This window comes from Drosophila yakuba, chromosome 2R, assembly GCF_016746365.2.
Source record: "Drosophila yakuba strain Tai18E2 chromosome 2R, Prin_Dyak_Tai18E2_2.1, whole genome shotgun sequence".
In the NCBI taxonomy this organism is placed as follows: domain Eukaryota; kingdom Metazoa; phylum Arthropoda; class Insecta; order Diptera; family Drosophilidae; genus Drosophila; species Drosophila yakuba.
The window spans coordinates 5,141,668-5,163,342 of record NC_052528.2 but is presented as its reverse complement, the minus strand read 5'-3'; the positions used below and the strand labels follow the sequence as shown (position 1 = coordinate 5,163,342).

Sequence of the window (21,675 nt, the reverse complement as noted above, 5' to 3'; positions counted from 1 at the left end):
CAAATTAATTTGCATTTTAATTAATTTCTGGTCAAGTCCCAGGAGAATCAAATTGATTGCAAACAAGGGAAAAAAAGAACGAGAGCTCTGAATAGCGAATAAAAGCAATTATCAAGGAATATGAAAAGTGAGGGAGCTCAAATGGAGGCAGATGCTGCAAAAATCAACAATAGCGTCGAGTACGAAATTTACAATTTACAAATGAATGCGTTCCAGTGGGCAGAGCCAGTGCAGCTATACAATTTATATATACATTCTATATACGATACGTATACATACGATATATGGGGGATGCCTAAGCAATTAATGTAATTCGTCTTTGCGCCCGGCGCCTTAATGGCATACAAATTACGCATACGCCGCGTGTGCAAATCACCCAAAAGGGCAGAGGAAATGGAAGAGGAAGTGGAAGTGGATGCTGGGGCAGATTGCTTTACGCTCCATTTAATTTTCGGTAAATATGCCAATAAAAATTGTGAAACACGATGCGGACCCCCAGATGAATATTTGCTTTTAGGCACCGACAAACGATCGACATGAGAAAAGGTCCTTTTGCCCGGTTTTCGTGCGTCTCTGCGCATTTTAAATTGCCCAAAAACACACTGGGCAGCCGTATAACGGCCTTCGGACAAAGCGAATATTTCGTTTAATTAAAGCTGACCCGGGACCCATCAGGTGGAGGTAATTGGCCAGGACTAGGAGCTCCGTGAGGCACATTAGTTGGCAGGAGCTCGTCATGTCCATGTGTCCTGTGGCCTGAGATGTGCCGCATAAAAGTCGATTTTAATGTGAATTTCGTGTCGCACAAACGAAATAAATTTCAATAAATTTGCACAAGTGAAAAGTGGGCGGGAATGTTCTAATAACTTTTAATTAGTTAACCATGTGGAAGTTTCCGCAGGCAAACTAAAAGCAAATTTGCTGTCAGCGCTGTTTGGTTTTGCTCTTTGGCTGCTGCGGCAGGTCGACAAGTAAATTATTAACGCCTGACAGGTAAAACTCGACATCTTGTGCACGTATATATGTATATATATATTTATAAACCCCCTTGATTTCAACCCGCAGGCAGGAATTTTTCGGCTGCCAGCTTAAGCGTTATAATTAACTGCGACACAAACATTTTTGGCCCACAGTTTGCGCCTTATTTCCGAGCAGTGGGAATATATTTTTGCGGCTCAGGCTAAACCAATTTGCCAGGACTTAAATTTTAAGCATTATTAATGGTTTTGCGGCGGGCGGCGGGAGGCGGTCGGCTGTGCAGATAATGCGGATTCTAGTGGTGGAGGAAAAACGCCGAGGCTTTGGCTTCGGTGGAGTAATCACAGGAAATCTTGGACTGCCGTCGACCTGACCCACGCTCGACAAAGCATACTTTTATTGGTTCGCTTCGGTCATGTTTATGTTTCAATCAACCCCCATTTCAGGTCTTCAATGTTTGTATTATTTCATAGATATACATATATTCAGTTTATTAAATACACATTGTAAAAACTGGTCGATTTATCCATCACTTTCGCTTTCAACTCATCATAAAGCTGTTTCACGCTGGATTCGTGACATATGCATAACAATAGCCTTTAATTTAGTTGGTTTTTTCCAGCCATCAAAATTTTAGTTTGGTGTGCTTCATAGCTGTCATAGTTTGACATCGACGAACGCAGTCAAGTGTACCAGAGCCAATGAGCCCGTGACATGAGCAAGCGATTAAGGGATATAAATAAAGGCATCTGACATTTGCTGGTTGAACTGCATGGCACTCAGACTCGCCCCAGTTTCCCAGTTCCTACCACAGACCCTAAACTAATTGTTTGCTTTGGGCCAGAAGGCCTGGCAAACTTTTTCGATTACAAAATTGTTTCGGTGCGGAATGGGCGGCAAGGCGATACAATTTTTAGAAATTTCCATTATCCTTTTGGGCATCACGTCGGCGTATGCAAACATTTGCCATTTGCCAACTTTGGCAAACTAGAGGGATAAAATGGAACACAATGCTGGTCCAAACTATTCAACAGTCGGTCGGCGTTTTTAGTTTCATTTGCAGCGGCTAAAGCAAAGCGAAAGCAATTTACACGCATTTCGACGCAAAACGAAACGTGCCCCGCCACTAAAATGTTTATGAGCGCGGACTACGAAATGTGAAATGCGAAATGTGAGCTGATGGCGGAGCGAAGGATTCCGACTTTCGGGGTCAGCAAACGGGAGCCGGAGCTCTAAGCCCGAGCTGATGAAATAGAACAGAGCCATAAACCCGAGAAGTGGAAGGAGCAGGGATTTCCCTTTTTTTTCTGGTCAGCACAAGTCGGTCAAGAAGAGGCGGAGTCGTTGGGCAGGAACCCCTAACATGCCTCACACCCCAGGGATCTAAATGGGTTGTCTGTTTGGAGAGTGTTGCAATTGTTCTGCTGCTGCAGCACTTACCCTTTACGATCCCTTTAGAACTGAGTGAGGAGAAGTTGCCTACTTAACATGGCTACTTTCAGTCCTCTTTTGCTTTTGCAGATTGCCAAAGCAATTTGAATTAGGTTTGTGATTCCCCGCCGAACCATTTGCCCAGACAACGATGCTTCGGCAGCTTAGTGAAAAATGCATGCTGAAATCAATGAAGCAAAAAGCCAGAAATATTCATGGAGCACGAATTCCGACTGCATTCGCCATGTCAAAATTCAAAAGTGGGGCTTAGGGGTGCGATTAAATATTTCTGCCCCGGACAATTGCACATCCGAAATTGTTGCATATTTTCCAGCACATTCCGACGAATTTGCATCCAGCTTAAATCAATATAGCTCGGTCTTAGCTTTGTGAAATTACCAAACTTCAGCTGCAGTCTGCAGTCTGCCGTTCAATCGAGTCGACGACAATCGCCAATTCAAGTTGGCTCAACTTTGGATCCAACTTCTCCCTCGCCCATTGTAAATTGTAAATTGAAATACTTTACCCGGCTAAAAGTTGCCAGTCTACAAGTTTCTGTTCCGTTTCACTTGGTATCTGCTCATAATATTTTCCATTAATGGCGGAAAACTTAATTTATGTCACGTTCCAAACGTTCCAGACGTCGTGGAAAATGCGCGTTTTATTTTCTTGTATTTTGTTTTATTTTACGGCACCAGGCGACCTAGTAAAAATATTTTGAAAAGCATTTGGATGGCTACGTGATGTTCGTCTTAAACTGCAGGATCAACTGGCAGTCACGTGGGCGTCGTTTAAATGGGTTCCCTGCTTCCAAATAGCAATCGTCAATGGGAGGAGGAATGGTGCAGGGTTAAGGGTCGAGCTATGGTGGGTTAATCAAAGCTGTCTACGCTTCATGGGTTTCCTTGCATAATTTCAATTTAATTAATCTGTAGAACATGAAAGCATACTTTTTATTACTAAGAATTTGGCAGCACAAATCTATAACGTTGTGTTATACTTCTCCGAGTATGAAGTCTTTATAATTTGTATTCTCTAGTAATAGCTTTTTCCAAGTGTTAATTTATGTATAGTCAATAAATATTTCGATATTTAAGTTTTTATTTTACCACCCATACGCCAAGCTATTTCAAGCAAATAAAAAGCCATCATTTGAAAGGCACTCGGCATAATCATACATTATGGCACTAATTAAATAAGTTTTGAAATACTGTTGGCAGCCCGGAGGAGCTTATAAAGCATCCGCAGGGATATAAATATTTGCCGGGCGGCGAATGTAAAATTAAATGCGAAATATTTAATGATTTCCAGCGCTTTATGTCCAATGCCAGCAAAAGCAGCCGCAGCACTCATTTGTAATGTAAACATAAATAACTCTTACGGCAGAGATCCTTCAAATGTGAGCTATGTGGCCTTGTGTGCGGATTGAATCGAAATTGTAAATGAAAATGAAAATTTCCACGCACACTCAGCTCGGTAACTTACAAATACAAATATGCAAAGCCATAATACGGCAAAAGAGTTCAGGAAACATTTTGAATTAAATGGAAAATTGAATTGCCAGTGGTCAAGCCTCTTCGATTCTGACAGGACAAAAAGGCCTAAAGGGTTTTTCGGTTTGAGCCCCAATATAAGCAATATTGATGGAAAATAAATTCACTTTTTTCTTGCTCTTGGGCAGCACACTCATCCCTGCCTTAAATTGTTTGGGTAATCGATTCTCCCTGTTGGCAGAGTCCTGGGAAAGGCCGGCAGGACGATCGGTCCTTGCTGATAATTGATAAACGGCGTTAGCAGGAGGAGCTACCGACTGCCATGGAAATTCTCCGATTTAATGTGATTTACACTTCAGCCAGCTCGATGGCAGGTGTTCCGGTTGTTCTGGGTGTTCCGGAGCATAGGGCAATAAAAATTCCGGCATTTTCTGTCCGGCATCGTTTTCCACTTACCCCTCCGGATTTTCTTCGTATATTCCCCCCCGGAATCGTTCGCCCGTGTTCAGGGCACCGAATTGGCTAAACGAAGAGTTTTCCTCTTGTCGCTTCGCATTAATTGCTGAAGGAGTACATATAACCTTGACACATGTCTGGCCCCGGGCTTTGGTAAAACTTGTACGCTTGGCTACCTCGAAGTTGCTACCTCCTACTCGAACCTCCACCCTGCGGTTTCCTTGGTGGTAACCACTTTTTAGGGGGAACATGGAAATGTTCTTATTGCTTTACGCTCCAAGACATTTTCCCACAGTAGTGCTTAATTTAATTTTGCCTCTCACCTCCTCTCCCCACGCTGCTCGTCTTCTCGCTTTTAGTTTTAGTAAAAGTTTCTTAAGGCCGAGTCTTGCTTAATTAGCGCTTGATATACCATAGCATATGGAGATTGCAGATTTTGCACTACCAACTTCAATTTAGCAACTTGAATTAGACCTAGAAGCCCACATGAATGAAGAACTTAAATGTTTTAACTTCTCTGGTGCGAAATTAAAAATGATCCCGACTTTCTTCGGAATAATGTGGGTATTATATCGAACGCCTCCGCTTCGTGCGGTAATGTGTAATTTTATATTAATTTCCCCCTTTTTTTCTCTTTCTTCTTTCTTACAGCCCTCGGCATCGCATCAACTTGAGGAAATGTAAGTAAATATAATATCATAATTTGTGTGCGAGCTCCCGACGCAGCGAGAATTTCACACGGCCAAGTAAATAAGTAAATATCTGAATAATTCAACGCCATTCTGGAGAATTTGAATTAATTTTTGATGCCGCACATTCGGCGATTCTTTCTAATGGTGCGACGATCTGTGGATGGCCAGAAACAAAAGACTTAAGCAGCGAACTCGCTGATCGCGCTACATGTTCGGCAAAAGATAATTGCGATCCGCGGCCAAGACTCTCAAATTATAGTTTATGGACACCGCAGTGCGTTTTGCGTTCTTCCAGAGTTTTATGGCATACGGCACGCAAGGGGCTGTCCGCTTTTCCGACGCCTCTCCGACCCCCCTCCGCTGCCTACGACCTTTCCATCTGCTAACGACCGCTCCTATTCATGTACTGACCAAAGTTAATGTGTTTCTTTTCTCCTGTCCGCCCTGCTCCCCCATGAAAGTGTAGCAGATCGTCGGCGCTCTCTTAATGTTTCTTTCTGCCTTAAAACATGTTTGTTTTGCCGGTTAGGCCCCGCCTCAGATACCTCCATCCACCATCCCAGTCGAGCGGGCTGGGTCACTGACCACAGACAAATTCGAACAACAGTTAACGCTGCCTATCGACGCCGTCGAACCTGGGCCCAAACTCCCATCAAGTCGGGCTCTCCATGCCATCCCAGCCATCGCATCCTATACCATCGCCATGGCCCCCATCCAATCCACATGTAGCACACGTTTTTCCAGCTCCAAGCACCCGAGAAACAGTTTTTGTTTGCCCGATCAGTTAGCGCCGAACATTCCAGCGCGGCTGAATGAATGAATCGAGTGTCCTTAAAATGTGGAGAGTGTGTGCTCAGGATTGGCCATCCACCAAGTAGGTGTTTTGTTTTTTCATACAGTAATAGGATGCTTCCCTTGTGTACCAAAATAGTTGTGCCAAATGAATTCTGTTTATGTTAAAATAATCAAATTAATTGATATCATTTGCACAGGTTTAAACCTATGTTAGAAAGGCTGCTGTACGATAATTATGTTCATTGTATTGCATACTGATATGTATTGAGTATAGTATTCTAATTTGAGTTTTCACATTTATAATTCAATTAATTAGCTCGTCTGCATTTGACTACAACGAAATAATCAAAACATTATTTATTCATCAAATGAAAGGAATACCCGAATATATCATAATGTGTATGACATTTATGGCTGCTTTTATTCACCTGCCTTATTTATGACCTCCATAACGCGATCCAATTAACAGAATTCGAGCTCTTTGTGGTCGCTTTTGCCCAATAATTACAGCAGACTTTGCATTTATTGTTTGGCCTAATCTCCTTGTTTTCCGTCGAAACAATTGACAAATTAAATGTGATTAATTGTTGTGCCAACTGACGGAAGCCAAACGGTCAACAGAGGGATTTCCAGTTAAGTTATCAAAACGACAGCGGGTGGGAAAGGGTACTGGTAATTGCTAAATGGTAATGGTAAATTGGTAAATGTTTGGCATCGGGCCGTTGAAATGCATTACACTGCGCTGGTTCTGTTGGCAAATGTTTTAATTTGCTTTTGTGGCCTAAACTCACCGACTTCCCTTCGGTGGGGCTGGGTTTTTGCGGTGGCAAATGCGAAAATGTTTGCAATTGCCCGAGCAAAACTGAAATCGAGACTGAATTTGTTTTTTCAGGCTTCTGAATGAATGGAATCTCTATCAAACTCTCTGCGGTGAAAGTGGGCAGTGGGTATTTGCGGAGGGAAATGTGTTTTATATTCCAGCAATTTAGCAGAAATATTCGCAAGTGCTCACCCAGAAGGGCCATCAAATGCCGAGCTGCGTTTTAAAGAGCTAAAGAGGTTTATCCATTTTAAACTTTATGTGCATCATCCAGATCCAGTGACGGATCCTTTTTCCGCTGCTCCTTTGCGGCTTGTACGTGCGAAAAGTCCGGAGTTTTGTACGTGCCCGAAGCCCCGAAAAAGGCAACAAGTCGGACATTAAATAAACAATTTATTCGACCATTTCATGCAATTCTCAACTTGCCAAACTTCTAATCAAAATGGTAAAAAGTATTTTCATTTCATTTGTGGCTTCTATTTGGGCTTTTCTGGCCAAACTTTCGTTGGCCTCAAGCGTTTCAACAGCAAACCAGTGAAAAGTTGATTAAAGTTTTCCCCCAATACAACATATTAATAATGCGAAAATTGACTAAACTAGGTGACTGTTGGTGAAAAACTAGTTTTCCCGTTTGCAGCGCATTACATAAGCTGCAGAAATTAGCCAACACTCGGTATTCGGTATTCTGTATTCGATTTGGGCGTGAACGTCACGAAACCAGGTTCCATTGGACAGGATTTCGATTCAGATTTGGACTCAGATTGGAAGGCAGATAAAATTAGCTGACTCTCCATTCACCGCAGCTGCGAGTGGCCTTCAAGATTGTTTCGGGCCAGAACATTTTGATCCAGACCACGGAAAACACATCGAGTCGATTGACTCGGTCCACAGACCGTGTAGCCGGGTTCAAGGCATAAGCGGCGAAACTGGGCAAATATTTTGTGGGCCCAGCCAAAGAGGAGCGAGCTCTTTCAATCAATTGCCGCTGCTGTTGCTGTTGCTGTTTTGCAGCTGGGAGAGCAATCAGCATTTGCAGTTTGCGACTCTGTTCGGCTTGGTCCACGAGGAGCCAGCGGAAACGAGTTTGACGGGTTGACACAGTTGGTGGCCAGTTGCCAAGACACCAGACACCGGAGGGGACATACCCAGTTGGCCAGGCTAAAAAGTAGTTTACGAGCGCACGGTTTTGCATTCTGCATTTTGCTGATGCTGCTGCTGCTGCGAATGCTTCTGCATTTGGTGGAAAGTCAAAGAAAGGTGATGAAAAATCGCAAAACGAAAGTCAAAGAGAAGAATGCAAATTTTCCCCATCATCATCGCGCTGGCAAATGATGAGTTGCAACGAGGCGACGATGACGCCGAATGTAGCACTCTGACTTTTGCGACAGCAACTTGCTGCCACTTTGGCTGCCGCCTTTGTCTCACCTTTCGGGTAATACTGGCTCATTAGGTATTCGTTGCCGGGTTTTTTGGTCCTGGTCTTTTGTGCCTGGTCACGGACACTGCTGCCCCGGTTGCCTAATTATAGCCACTTTCACCCGGTTAATTGCCCGCCACGACATGGCGAGATTCATCAATGCCATCGCTGCTCTATTTCGGCGGCATTTTCGGAGAACTAGGAACTGGGAACTGCGACCTTTCGACCTGATTTGTAATTTTCTTCACATCGATGGACATTTTCGTGTCTATTCTGGTCGGTTGCACTTTCTATTTACCACACGGAAAATAATTATTTCTTTGTAGGATGCTACATTATATACATGAATATTGGAAATATCGGAATATTTCCATAAAATCAGGAAATGCATTTGTAATATTTATAAACATGGCAGAACAAATTGTAGCTTCAGTTTTGCAAATTGTATAGTTTAGATTCATTTAGAAAACTTGGGAACACTTGGCAATAACTTTATTGTTTAAATTTATGCAAATTCATTTGAAGAGTGAAAATGGTAAGACCCAATTTATTCGCAACCTTCTTACCATTTTTTAGCCGTGCACCATTTCGCTGTGCTCTCATTTCTCCTGGAGACGTTACTAATTGGTCAGCAAAGCAGCAGGCACTTTGCTCGCCAGGCGAACATTTTGCCGGCTCATAACAAATTTAGTTCACTTAAAGTGTTGATTAGACGAAATTGTATTCGAGTTTGAGCGGAAAAAGTTGAAGGCCCCACGCTTGAGCAGAGTAATTGCAATATAAATGCGAGTGCTTGGCGCACGTTCCCCACTCTGATTTCGAGCATACAACGTAGTAGATGCCACCACAGAAAGAGCTGGGGAATTCCGATGAGGAGGAGGAGTCTCGTTTATGCACACATGCCCGTGCACTTGAAACTGCCAAAGGCAGTCAAATACCTGCCCCTCTGCAAGGACCTCCCCCTGCATCCAGGATCCTTCGCCAGAAAGCGACATCCTTGCATGGCTGCCATTAATACAAATGCAGACAGCGGCAGCCATTTTGTCCCGCAGCACTTTGACAGCTCTTCAGCGAGTCCTGCTGCTGCTCCTACTGCTGGATTCCCCAATCCTCGTACTCCTCCAGGCCGCATCTCCCCCGGCATTGCCTGCAGTTATGTCTGAAGTTGATTCTCGCTGCACAAAAGAGTTACCCCCGTGATGTCGGCAATGTTCGTGCATTAATTAAATGCGATATTCGTATATTGTGCCCCATGTTTACCCGAGTTATTTTTTGCAATTATCATCAACAGGATGTCCTGAACGAGGCGCTCAGTAAAAGTGATTCACTTCAATTTATTTTTTTTCCGCAGCAATCTTATGATTCTTTTGAGAGTTCAGTTACCATTTAAATTGAAATGTATATTCAACAAAACTGCATCCAAATGCAAAAACACAACCTGCAGCAACCTCTAAATTTTTGGTTTTTCTGCAGGAAAATAAAATAAATTGCCTGCCATATGAATTTCAGTAGTTCAAAGTAAGAAACATAAGCGAATACTTGGTATTTCCACAACTGTTTGCAATAATTGCCAAAAACATGGAAGTCAACACTTAGTCATCAGATCACAAACTTTGAAGTTCAATAGGTGGCATAGACCCTGCTTGCCCCGTGTGCCATTAGGGTTAGTAACCAAATTCCAGTTGCTGGCTTTGCCATCGCTCGTCTCCTTCGGTTCACGGTGCAGTGCCCCCAAAATCAGCTTAGACAAATGCAGAATTTACTGGAGCGCATAAGGACATTTGCATGAGCCTTTAATTTCGGCCAGCTGGCCAAGCCAAATATTTAAGGGGCCTGTGCGCTGAGCTGGAAGGGAATAGTTTAGTGCCTCCTGAATCGTATTCGGATTTCGACTATACTATGGCCGCATGGAAAATCTGCCAATCGAACATCATCATATTTTGCTTTCAATTTCCTCACTGTTTGCTTATGCTGAAGGTATGGGTATGGGTGATGGGTATGGGTATGGGCAGATGCAGATGGCAGAAGGGTTGTAAGCTGGCGAAGAGGAGCTGAACATTTTCATATTCATAGGCTCCTCTCGCATGGCAAAGGCAAAATTCGCATACAAATTGTTTATTTCCCACACACCACCCTTCCACCTCGAGCACCATCTGAATCTGAATCTGCATTTGCATCTGCATCTGGGCGGAACTCGACTCACTCGGCACAACTCCCAGTTCCCAGCTCCCAGCTCTCAGCTCCCAACTCTATTTGCCCTTCGACGAAGGCGAGCCAAGTGTAGTAGTGCAGCACCAAATTGAGACAATATTTGCACACGGTTACGTATACGCCCCGTTGCATCGAGCAGTATGGAGAGCAGCAGTATGGGGAGCAGCATGAAACACACGGTGTGGGGCATGTGGCATGGGCATCTATAAACGAGCATTTTCATGTTATTGGCTTTGCATCGCTGCGATGAACTATAGTGGAGGTACGGCGACAGAGCAACCACTGTAATAAAACCACGTAACAAAATGATTGCATTTGCTAACAAATTCGTGAAAATTTTGTGCCATCGTTGACAGTTTTCCAAGAACAGATCGACAAAGTTCGGGTGCGCGGAGTACCGGGCAGGAAGCTTTAACTATCTATATAGCTATATATAGTGCCGGGTACAGTGAACACTTGCGCCGGGGGAAACCAATTTACCTGAATTCACTGGCAGGCTATCAAAGTTTTACCAGGACAATGGCTTCTTTTTGTTTTTCGGGCACATAAAAAACCAAAGAGAGTTGGCCAATAACATGCGAAACCCATACTTCAGTGTGCAATTTGGAATATTTGCTTTTACCCTTGGTGCAAATAACCAAATGTTAGTTTTGAGGGGCGACAAGCAAATTAATTTGAAGTATTGACGTTTTGACAGATTGTATTAGCAAAAATGTTTTAGTGACTACATGGCATATCGACAAAACTGACTTGTTTATTAAATGTTTTGATGAACTTTGTATTACCACTTACTCTTTAGTACTCTTGTGGAGGATACTTATGGAGGATTTACTGTGACCTTCCTACCTTTTAGGTGAGTCTGTATTTGCTTGTTAGTGAGAATTTGGCGATGACTCATTCGCTGCAACTGCGCGTAACGGTTTAATGAGTTCTGGGCCACTCTTAGCCAGGCACACACTACCCACTACCGCTCCGGTGCACACCCACTGTGACCCACACCAACCTCCCATCCCGCCGCTATCCTGCTGTTTGCCAATTGATTTAAGGCGCTGCACTTCGCGCTTTTTCGGCCATCAGCGTAGTGGGCCGGAAATGGAATTGGAGGGGGGGTGGCGATGGATACGTGGATAGCGCCATCAGTGCGAGGTTTAATTGCGCAGTCTGGTTTGAGAGCATGGCCCATTGAAGCATTGAAAGTCATATTGACATTTCAATGAGTCTCATTTACATTAATGCCCGGCCACAGAGAAATGGAGGGACACAGGACAAGGGGCGAGGAGCGAGGGGCGAAGGAATGAGGGGACGAGGGGAGCAGAGTGTGGCAACTGTGGCTGCTTTATGGAAAAACCATCCGCCCTGTGGTCCCATTGTCCTTGCTGCGCCAGTTGTTGTTGTTTGTCAGCATCGTTATTCGCGCCATTATTCCGCACCAAGTTATCTCGCACAGCGTGACTTAAAAGTTAAGCGTATTCATTATGTCCTTTGTGCCCGACGACAACACCTTCCATTCCAGCATCCTCAGTGCTGTTCGTCCTGCTTCCTTCGTCCTGCCCGCAGGTTGCCTGTTGCCCGCTGCCAGCCTTTGTTTTATTTACTTTTCCAATTTGTTTGTCGACGCGGTGGTACAATAAAAATCCATTTCATTGTAACCGCTCCAACATCCTCCCGTAGGCAGGCTGCATCCTTTATCCCTTGCCCATCCCCAAGGCCCCTATTTCTTAACTCGTGCTGTTGCACTTAACGCTGAGCTCCTTTAATGCGGCGAAATTAAAGACACCAGGATTATCCTGCACCTTTGTGGTACCCGCAGTTATCACTGGCAACTGGCAACTGGCTGCTCGAGACTTCGTGACAAACTTTTTGGCCAACTGTCGATGCTGATTACCAACAAGGCCAAGCCCATAGCGACTCCTCCTGGTCTCCGTCGCCAGGCGAAGCAGCCGGAACTGGCGGCTGGGAAATGGGATACGGAGCTGCTTCATGGCACTCTGCTCCTCGTGTAAAGCACTCTTCAAGTGGCAGCCACTCGCATTAATAATGCCTGAAGGGCTGCTGTTGCAGCACCATATACGCACAAAAGTGTGCACCACAAGTTGTAACTTCCAGTGCTCACAGAGATACAGATACGGGTACGAACCCTAGAAACTCTATGGACCGGGCTGCGAGCACAAAGTTGGGATAATGTGGACTTTTGCTATCTTTGTTGCTCGGCAATTCATATGCCAACTGTGTGTTTATTTATGCTTACGACTTTTTGCGTAATCAAGTCTATCTCTTCAGATACCCCTTTGCGTACGTTTCCTCGAGGGGCATGCTAGTTTGCGAGCATGCTTTCTAAAGAGAAAAAGACAAAAATATAATTATATATTATTAAAATATAGTTACTTACAATCAATCAGTTGCAACCACTGGGCCATGTATATCAATATTGTTTATTAACTCTCTCAAATTAATATTAGATTTCTTGGCGAGAAGACTTCCCATCAAGACACAAACAAACTATGTTTGCCATCTGCAAACTATAAAGCGCAGAATAAATTTGCAAATAGTTTTGCAGGGAAAATCTCATGAAAGCCAGGCCAAAGTATTCACTTACGCAAATCACACAAGAACCTATACCCACAGAGTTCAAATCCCATTTAAAATGAGATAACTGGCAAGACGTATGTGTATGGTATTTGATATTTGGGAAAGTAAACTTTTCCTTGATTTACTTGTGGTTGCCCCTCGATTCGAATTTCTTGCACAACATAATTTTGCGGTCTCAAATTTTCGGAATTGCCGCAGTAAAAACAACAAGATGCCTTTTGGCAATGGATTTGAATTTGTTGTTTGTTTGCCTATGATGTGAGTTGCCGAATGTTGCACACGTACAAACACAAACTGTTTTGCGAAGTTTGTTTGCTTAAATCGCAGTCAACAATCGAAATGGAAATTGTTTGAGCCTGTCCGTGGGCTAATTACTGGACACTCTGTGTCCATGACATATGTTGTTGTTTATTTGCTAGCCGGCAAATTATTTGTCATTGCTGCTAATTAGGCGTTGTCTTCAGCCTGCAATTGAATGGTAATGGCACACCGTTTTCCCATTTCCCCATTTCCCCATCACCACATCTATACCCCTTTAGACGACTCCAATTGCCGTAATTCCCCTGGAAGGTGAGCAAACTGGAGCTGGCACAGAGACTTTGATTAATGGATTAGGTGCAGATTGTAGATTGCTCATACGCCCGGAGTGCTGCTGCGGAGTGGTGGAAGGCAAAAGTCATTACATATTGATAATGCCCAGCCATTGTCTCGACTGTGACCCACATTGCTGCCACCCACATCCCCATCCACACCCACACCATCAGCATCACATCTCTAATTCTTTGTGCTCTACCCTCTACCCTTTGCCCTAGCTCCTGGTGGCCATATCCTGTTACGGTAGCTGAAATCGCATTTAGTGCTTTGCCGCTCCTTGTTTGTCTTAGTCATTAGCAGAGTTGATAGCTGATGGGTGATGTCTGATGGCTAGATACCCCTTCCTCGAATCCTTCCGCTCCTCCTCCTCCTCCCAATGAAATCCCACCCAGTGTGCATGTGCATTCCAATGATCCGATTCATTGACGGCACTCCGGCTTCTTCCCAGCCATTTGACAGGATTATCCATTATCCCCTGTCGGGCCCCTTTTCAATTTACTTAAATCGCCTCGCTCCGTCGGGAGGATAAATCACTGGCAATATTTCATAGGCAGGACTGCATAAATTCCCCATAAAACTGCGACTCCAATGCGAATTAAATCGCATTAACATAATCAACTTTACAACAACTATAAAAATAAATTCAATGGGATTTGCGCTCGACTGCCGACGGTTCGTTTCGGATCCCTCTGCTTCTTGTCATTGTTGCAGCCCCCTATTTCCTACCCCCTATCACCACATGGTGATATCCTGGGCTAGGACTCGTAGGACTCCTAGAGGCGACTCCTTGCGAATGGGTGGGCTTGACTGAATGCGCTAACAGCTCGAGCAGCCGGGAACCTCGTATAGTGGCAGCACATTTCCGGAAGAAGTAGCGCCAATGGTAGCCATTGTTTTTCTGATTAAGCGATGCCATATGTTGTCTCCCCTCGCTTCCCTGCCCATTTTACCCTTTGGTGCACTCATAGAAATGAGGGGTGCATAAAGTTAGTTTCTTTGTGGAGGGTATAAGTAAGTCAAGTTAAGAAAAAAAGCTGCATTACACAAATATTTACTGCATTGTAAGTAGCTAGATACATCGTATTCTCAAGCCCCTTTAGTTTAGTTGCTCTTGGTTTATGCACTATATATACTTAGAGCTCTCTCGTTGAGGCATAGTAAATTACAATGTCCGTATATGGTTTTTCTCAGTGCATACTCTGTTGTGGAATTTTCGCTGTGAGCGATATGTGTGAGCCACAACACACAAACTTAATTGCAAGCAGAAAGCAAAAGCAACGAGCACGATGACAATGCCACAAAGGAAAATCCGCAAAAGAGAGTGAAGTAAAAGCTTGTCAACTGCAACCAGCCCACACCCCCACCACCCACCGGCCCACTGAGCCACCTCCCAAGCCCCCACATTTATCATGAGATTTTCCCTAAGTGTTCGCTCTGCATTTGAATTAACTTGACGGCAAATGTTAAACTGCTAACTGCAACGCACTGAGATCCGTACCTCGACCCGTATGCACAGGGATATACGAGTATGCGGTGGAGCAACTAAATCCAGTGGAATCCCACTTTAGCCCGATGCCTCTGGCCCTGGTTCACTTATTATTGCCCTCATTTCATTTACGCATTTCGTTTGTCATACTTTGTTTCCTTTGGCGGATGTGGCTCCTGCTGCCGGTGGAATTTCCGTTCCCTGCTTCCGCCCACTGCCACTCCTACTTGGATGTTTGGATGTTCCAACGGATTGTGCAATTAATGCGTGGAAAGGATGTCGGGTCACCCAGCGTTGACATCTACTTAAAACTTCCCTGCCGGCCAAGTGGGCAATCGATCCGGCAAGTGGAGTTCAGCTGAATTATGGAGGAGTCCTTAAAGGCTTGTCGAGGATGCTGTTGCCTTTTGCCAAATTGAGAGGCCTTGGAGGAAACTTGTTGGCTCCAAACTTTCCCGCATGCTCAAATAGAACTCAAACGCTCCAGCTAGAACTTTTGCACTAATTCAGCGATTCTTCCCCCATTAATTAAGCAATTCCGGAAGGAAGGCAGCTCGAGCGAATCCAGCATTGATTTTGTGTCGAGCCAGGAAAACTTGGCTTAGCTTGGTTCCATCCACAATTAAGTGGAAATGTCAAGTGGCTGCTGTTCTGTTGCCTTTACTTCCTGAAATCCTGGCAGTTGGACATAAATCTCCTCCTTGCGATACGCGCTAATGGAGCGCGAGCAGATCGCCGACGGCGAAAGCGGCAGCTCTGATTTGCATTTAAATGCGAGTCCTGCGGAATTTACAATGCTCGTTCTAAATCTTCTAACTTCAAGTCCTTTCCCGGCCGCCAGTCTCCGATTTCTGCTGCTCAGCTGCTGCACTTCCTGTACCACTTGTTTCGCCGCTGGCACACTTTTAATTTGTACGCCATGTTGCAAGTCAAGTTTCCTTTTCCCCCTTTCCAGGTTTCAGCACACTTGAACAAAATTAATGACTAAAGATTTGAGGGACTCGAATCCTAGATCATTACTTACTGACAATAGCAATGAATGCTATAGCAACTGTTGGCCTTTCGCTTCTGGGTATAATTTTCGAAGTAATTCATCTAAAAGTAGTTGGGCTAATGCTCATACTTGCTTTGTGATTTGGTGTTTAGTAAAAATACTCAGTTGTATAAAAGCAGTTCCCAGAAGAGAATTAGCTGGAAGATTTTCCGAGTGCAGTAACTCCACACATTACTCGTAGCTCCTTTTCCGCAGTTTTCCATATGCATTGCCCTGGACAATGTTATCGTTTAAGCTCAATTGCATTGCTTTGCTATGTTCTCTTTTGTTTGTTAGCTTGTGTTTTGCATACTGGTTGGGGTATGTGTGTTATATTTTGGGTTGGAGCGGTTGGGGGGTGTCTTTTCGGTCAGAGGTTTGCTGGTTGTTTGCATTTGTAGCTGCTTGGTGCTGTTCCGCCTTTGGCGAAGTATGAGTAGTACAGCATCAGCAACAACAATGAAGACTTTTCTTCTTTCGATTCTTTTGGTATTGCTTTCCCCGCTTTTCCCATTTCAATGCGTATGTGTGTGTGTGCATGGTTCTGCTTTTTCTGTTGTTGTGGAAACTTTTTGTTTCGCTTCCGCTGCAATGGCAGCTTCCTTTTGTCGTCCTCGATTGCATTTTGCATGCTTAACAAAGGCCATTTCAAATGGTTTTTCCTCGTACAAATTTAATTGGTGCCCGGGCGAGTGGAAATTAATTCCCCGCCATCCGAAATACACTTTCACTCGGGGCCGATCACTTCATCCGGCACTTGGCATCTGAGTTGTGCTGCTGCTCCTCCCTCGAGGATGCCATGCGGCAGACATTCGAAATTACGTATACGCCGTGTGGTGTGGGCCAACTAATGTGGCCTTAATGCAGTTTGCTGCTCACACGACTCGCCAGGTGTATTATTATATACTATTTTTGCTCTGTTTAGCTCGTTTTCCTCTCATTTTTATTTATTTTTCATGCCAAGGAGCGTCTGAATCGTCTAGACCGGAGACAAGTGCATTTCCGGCACGCAAGCCGCTGTCTCGTGTCTCGGCAGACAATGAATTTTATTGCACTCCGTGTCCTCGAATTGGCTAATGTCTGCCTAGCACGCAACCGCCTTATCCTGGCCACGAATTTATGGTAATTTCGCAGACAACAGACAGTGAGTCCCTTGGTTATTTGCCACTTCATTAAAACAAAACAAGCAATAATATTAATTTGCCCCAAAAGGGAAATCACTCAGCCAAGTCTCAGAACAAATTCAATTAAAGTCCTTTTCGCTGGCAAGGAATATTTTTTCTCGTTCATACTGTTGATCAATTTTCATTAGCTTTTTGGGACCACTTTTCTTGGTACTCTTGGTAGCGCAAAAAATCAGCAAAGTCAGCCATTGTCTTGAGGCCCTCATTAGGAGACTTTAAAAGGCTTGCCACGCCCCTGGAAAGCCACAGGGGGCGGTCCGTGATAAATTTTCATCAGGCTTAAAGTTGACACGTTTCGGGTTCTCTTTATTTCCCCACTCGCCCACTCGGGGAGTCCCCATCTCTGCTTACACTTCCACTTTGTAAACGGCCAAGACGGAGCATGGAAAGGAATCCGGAGAATGCGAGAACTTTGGGGCTGGATAATATTTCAGGTACACCTTCCTGGGATTGTGCTACTTAAAAAGTTTCCAGCTGCCGGTGTTTTTCAGGGCGGCTGAAAGTCTCGTAAAACGCGAGTGTTTACGGCCAACCCTTTCTGGCCATGAACAGTCGCATTTCCCATTTCCCGCTTTCGTTCAGACGATATTTGATTCACGTGGGAAATATTTGCCTGGCTTCAGGCCCACCCAAAAATTTGACATTACCCCAATCGAAGCCCCACATATGGTACACATTTATATATATACTCGTACATATATGTAGCGACATAACTTAGAATTACGATTTGTCGACGGGGGTGGCAATAAAACAAAATGGCAACTTGCAATTGCCAGCCGACAGAGTGACGCATTCTTAATTAGCTACCGAACTTCGGAATTGCAGCGGCTGCAATCGCCAAAAATATTAATTAGTTGGGAAAACTATGCAAAATGCACCTGCCGTTTCGGTTTTGCCTTTCGTTTTCCAATTGTTTCAGGCCAGGCAACGTGTGAAAATTTAATAATTTCATGTTTGCTGCCAGCGCGCCTGTTTCAAGCTTGACGAACCATGAAAAGCGTCTGCCCCCAGCCCACTGAGCCCAGGTGGAAAATGGGTGTGTCAGTGTGTGCTCTCAGCCGCCCGGAAAAACAATAACAATAATAATGTCTGCGCCTGGGTCTGGCACACGTCTACGTCGAACGCGGCCAAGCTGAAATTTTAATTAAACATTTTAACACTGCAATTAACACGGCGACAAGCGCCTCACACACAACGGCAGTCTAGAGTATTTCTCCAAAAAAACACAAAAAAGAAACACAGGACTCCAGACTAGGCAAGAGTTGTGACTCCTTGAGAATGCGAGCTCCATATGTTCTGCAAGCATTGTGAGTCTTCTAACCTGCTTCATTTCTAAATGGGAAACACATTTTTATAATGGTCGCCTAGAGTAAGGATGTTTGTAATTTAAAGCAGACCATAACTTGTATAAAACTATACATCTTAAAAAAAAATATCTTTAAAGTGCTAAACAAATTCGCAGGGGCAGACAGGAGTTGTTAAAACCAAATTCGGATTATATTTATTGATTTAATACACTCAAAACCTCAAAACCTTCACCTGCTGAAATGCTTGTTCATTTTATACAAACCGAATGAAAAAAACAATATGTTTCTTTATAGTCCCCAAACCCAAATCGGTCTGTTTTAGATTTGTATTAGATGAGACTTAACCATATGTCAGTCCAGTTGATACTCATCCACAGGACTCTGTTGTCCTGTGCAATGCATGTGTGCGCAGTGTCCCCCACTGCGTATACGCAATCCTGGACAGGACCAGAAATGGGGATTTTCGCTCGATGTGTCCTTCATGGGGTGAACGTGCGAATTATCTGCACCGAAATGAGCAACGCAATGAACAAACAGTTTAGTTGCAACTTGAATGCGAAATGGAATTCGACACTACTGCGGACCTTCGACCCCCTTTTTGGCACCTGAACGGTCTAAGCCCTGTGGGCTGGGCCAAATCGTAATTTCAGCATGGTGTGAGCCAGTACGTACGTGTTCGACTGCCTTCAGTTAATTAACGTACCCGAAATGCCGGCCAAATGGCCATTAGAGGGACATCAAATCGAATTTCATTAAATTTTCAACTCCAGCGACCAAATGACCACCGGGTAACGGTCATCCGAGCTTTGGACAGTGTCACATTGTGGCATTTTGTTGGCTGCACTTCTACTTCCACTTGCACACACCCTCTACGACCCTCAACCATCGCCAACCAACATTTCCCGCCAATGTCGCCAGTTTTGCTCCTCGTTTTCTGATTAAGCTGTATACTTCATTTTGCAAAAATGTCAAAGGGGCTGCAAAAAATGGTTTGCCAAACAAAGAACCAAAGAAAACCAAAAGAGATTAAATTTCACTTTATCTAGCTTCATATTAGCTAGTCTTCGTGGCGGAGGAAAATGAAATTAAAAATGTGGCCCGCTGCTTTGTAGGTTCCTCTAAAATTTGAAAAAGCTTTTTGGGAAGAGTTTTTAATTAAGTTAAAGGCAGTATTAAAACTGCCAAAGCAGAAGCTACCCGTACCTCACACACAAATTTATTTCTACAACACTCTAAATATGTATAGTACCAAAAGAAGAACTCTACATATGTTAAAGCCTTTCAACATGTGCGCGGTAATGAATTTAATTCAAAGTTTAAAAAGGTAATTCCTACATATTTTTCCAAGCAGGCACTCTGAAAAACATGGCCTGCATTTAAGGGAAAACGCAACTCAATTACCACCGCTAACCTCACTGACTCCCCAAATTTTCTTGTCCTTTTCAGACAGATGGCCACGCCCGCAGCACCGCCCACCGATGATAATTGAATAGGACCATTAATTGCACTGTGGTTTGTTGGTTCTCGCACCACACCCACACACACGCTCCACACACACACACAGACACGGGGGAGAGACCGAAACACACACACACATCGACCAAAATAAGGCCACGTGGTCGAGTCATGCAAACGAGGGAGTTCCCTCAAAGGCCCCTGGGCCTGCTCCTTGTGCTCCTTGTGGTCCTGCTGCAATCATCGCTCATCAAGAGCTACTTGATTATCGTGCACGAGGACACGCCTCCTGGCACCGTAATCTTCAACGCCTCCGTCTATAAACTTGGTTCCGAGCGGCATTACAAGATCAATGCCCACAAGTCCGCCAACTTTGTGCACCATCTGGTCTCCGTGAATCACAAGGATGGCCAGATTCAGCTGAGGAAGGCTCTCAAGTGCGATGGCATCTACTATCCGAATCTGTTCACCTTCTACGTGGACTCAACCTCGAATCGGCTGCGCAGCATAGATTACTATAGTCTGCCTGTGCGGATCTTCGTCTCGGGACACAGCTGCAATGAGGACAGGAGGATAGAGCAGGAACTGCATCACCATCACTACGAGGAGGAGGACAATACGGGCTACTCAAAGCGAAGGAGAAGGCGGTCTGCCCAGGAGATGGTCCAACTGAATGGCAATCAGCTGGAGGAGGTATTCCGGCAAAACAGCACGGAGTTCCGAGCTGGAGATCTCATTTTTGGTGACAGTTTCGACAACGAGATGAGGCACAGGATTCTAAGTCGAAAGAGAAGAGCAGTGGGATCGCCGGATCCGCTGCACCTCCAGCCCGCCCTGCATCGCCGGATCTCGGATGCCAAGCAGTGGATCTCGGAGACGTACGCCTCCTATGCCATTCACACCACGGACAAGTGGAACCAGATCTGCTTGAGAAGATCGCAGTTCATCAACAGCCTGAATGCCTTTCTGCCAAGGAGCGTCTGTCAGCATTGCAAGGTTAGTTTTCTGGATGTGAACGACGAGCGATTCGCCATCGAACACCAGAGCAGAGATCTGGTGGCCAGCAGGGATGTGTGCATCGCAGAGTCCATGTGGAAAGTGAGCATAACCTTTAATATAAGGTGCGATCGACGCGACATCGTGGACTCGGACCATCGCCTGAAGATTGTTTACCACCATCAAGAGTTCAACGATACGGATATAGCCCGAAGGGTTCGAAGGGAGCTCCGCAATCAATCACCCTACTTTGAACAAGCACTCTATGTGGCCTCAGTGCTCGAGGAGCAACCGGCAGGCTCCGCGGTGACCACAGTGCGGGCCCGAGATCCCGAAGATTCGCCTGTGGTTTATTCCATGGTATCACTGTTGGACTCCCGCTCGCAGTCACTGTTTAAGGTGGATTCCAGGACTGGCGTAGTTACCACCTCAGCCAGTTTGGATCGTGAGCTCATGGACGTACACTACTTCAGAGTGGTGGCCACGGATGATAGCTTCCCACCGCGATCTGGAACAACGACGCTGCAAGTGAACGTCCTGGATTGTAATGACCACAGCCCCACCTTCGAGGCGGAGCAGTTCGAGGCGAGTATTCGTGAAGGAGCCACTGTGGGTTCCACGGTGATAACGCTACGAGCAACCGACCAGGACATTGGCAAGAACGCGGAAATCGAATACGGAATCGAGGCAGTGACTGGTAAGTTATAAAGATTTTTCGGACAAAATAGATCTTATCAT

The 21,675-nt window shown here is 44.8% G+C and overlaps 1 protein-coding gene across 5 annotated transcripts in view; it reads left to right on the top strand.

Moving 5' to 3' along the window:
* The window catches only part of LOC6529378 (protocadherin-like wing polarity protein stan), a 47,170-nt gene that overhangs the window by 13,217 nt on the left and 12,278 nt on the right, over positions 1 to 21,675 (top strand). For all 5 annotated transcript variants that reach the window (XR_005560496.2, XR_005560495.2, XM_039372002.2 and 2 more), the window contains exons 2-3: positions 5,010 to 5,038; positions 19,933 to 21,634. Coding sequence is in view for 3 of the 5 variants with exons in the window: in XM_039372002.2 (XP_039227936.1) it covers positions 20,113 to 21,634 (1,522 nt within the window). In the remaining 2 variants the exon portion in view is untranslated. The remainder of the gene's footprint in view (positions 1 to 5,009; positions 5,039 to 19,932; positions 21,635 to 21,675) is intronic.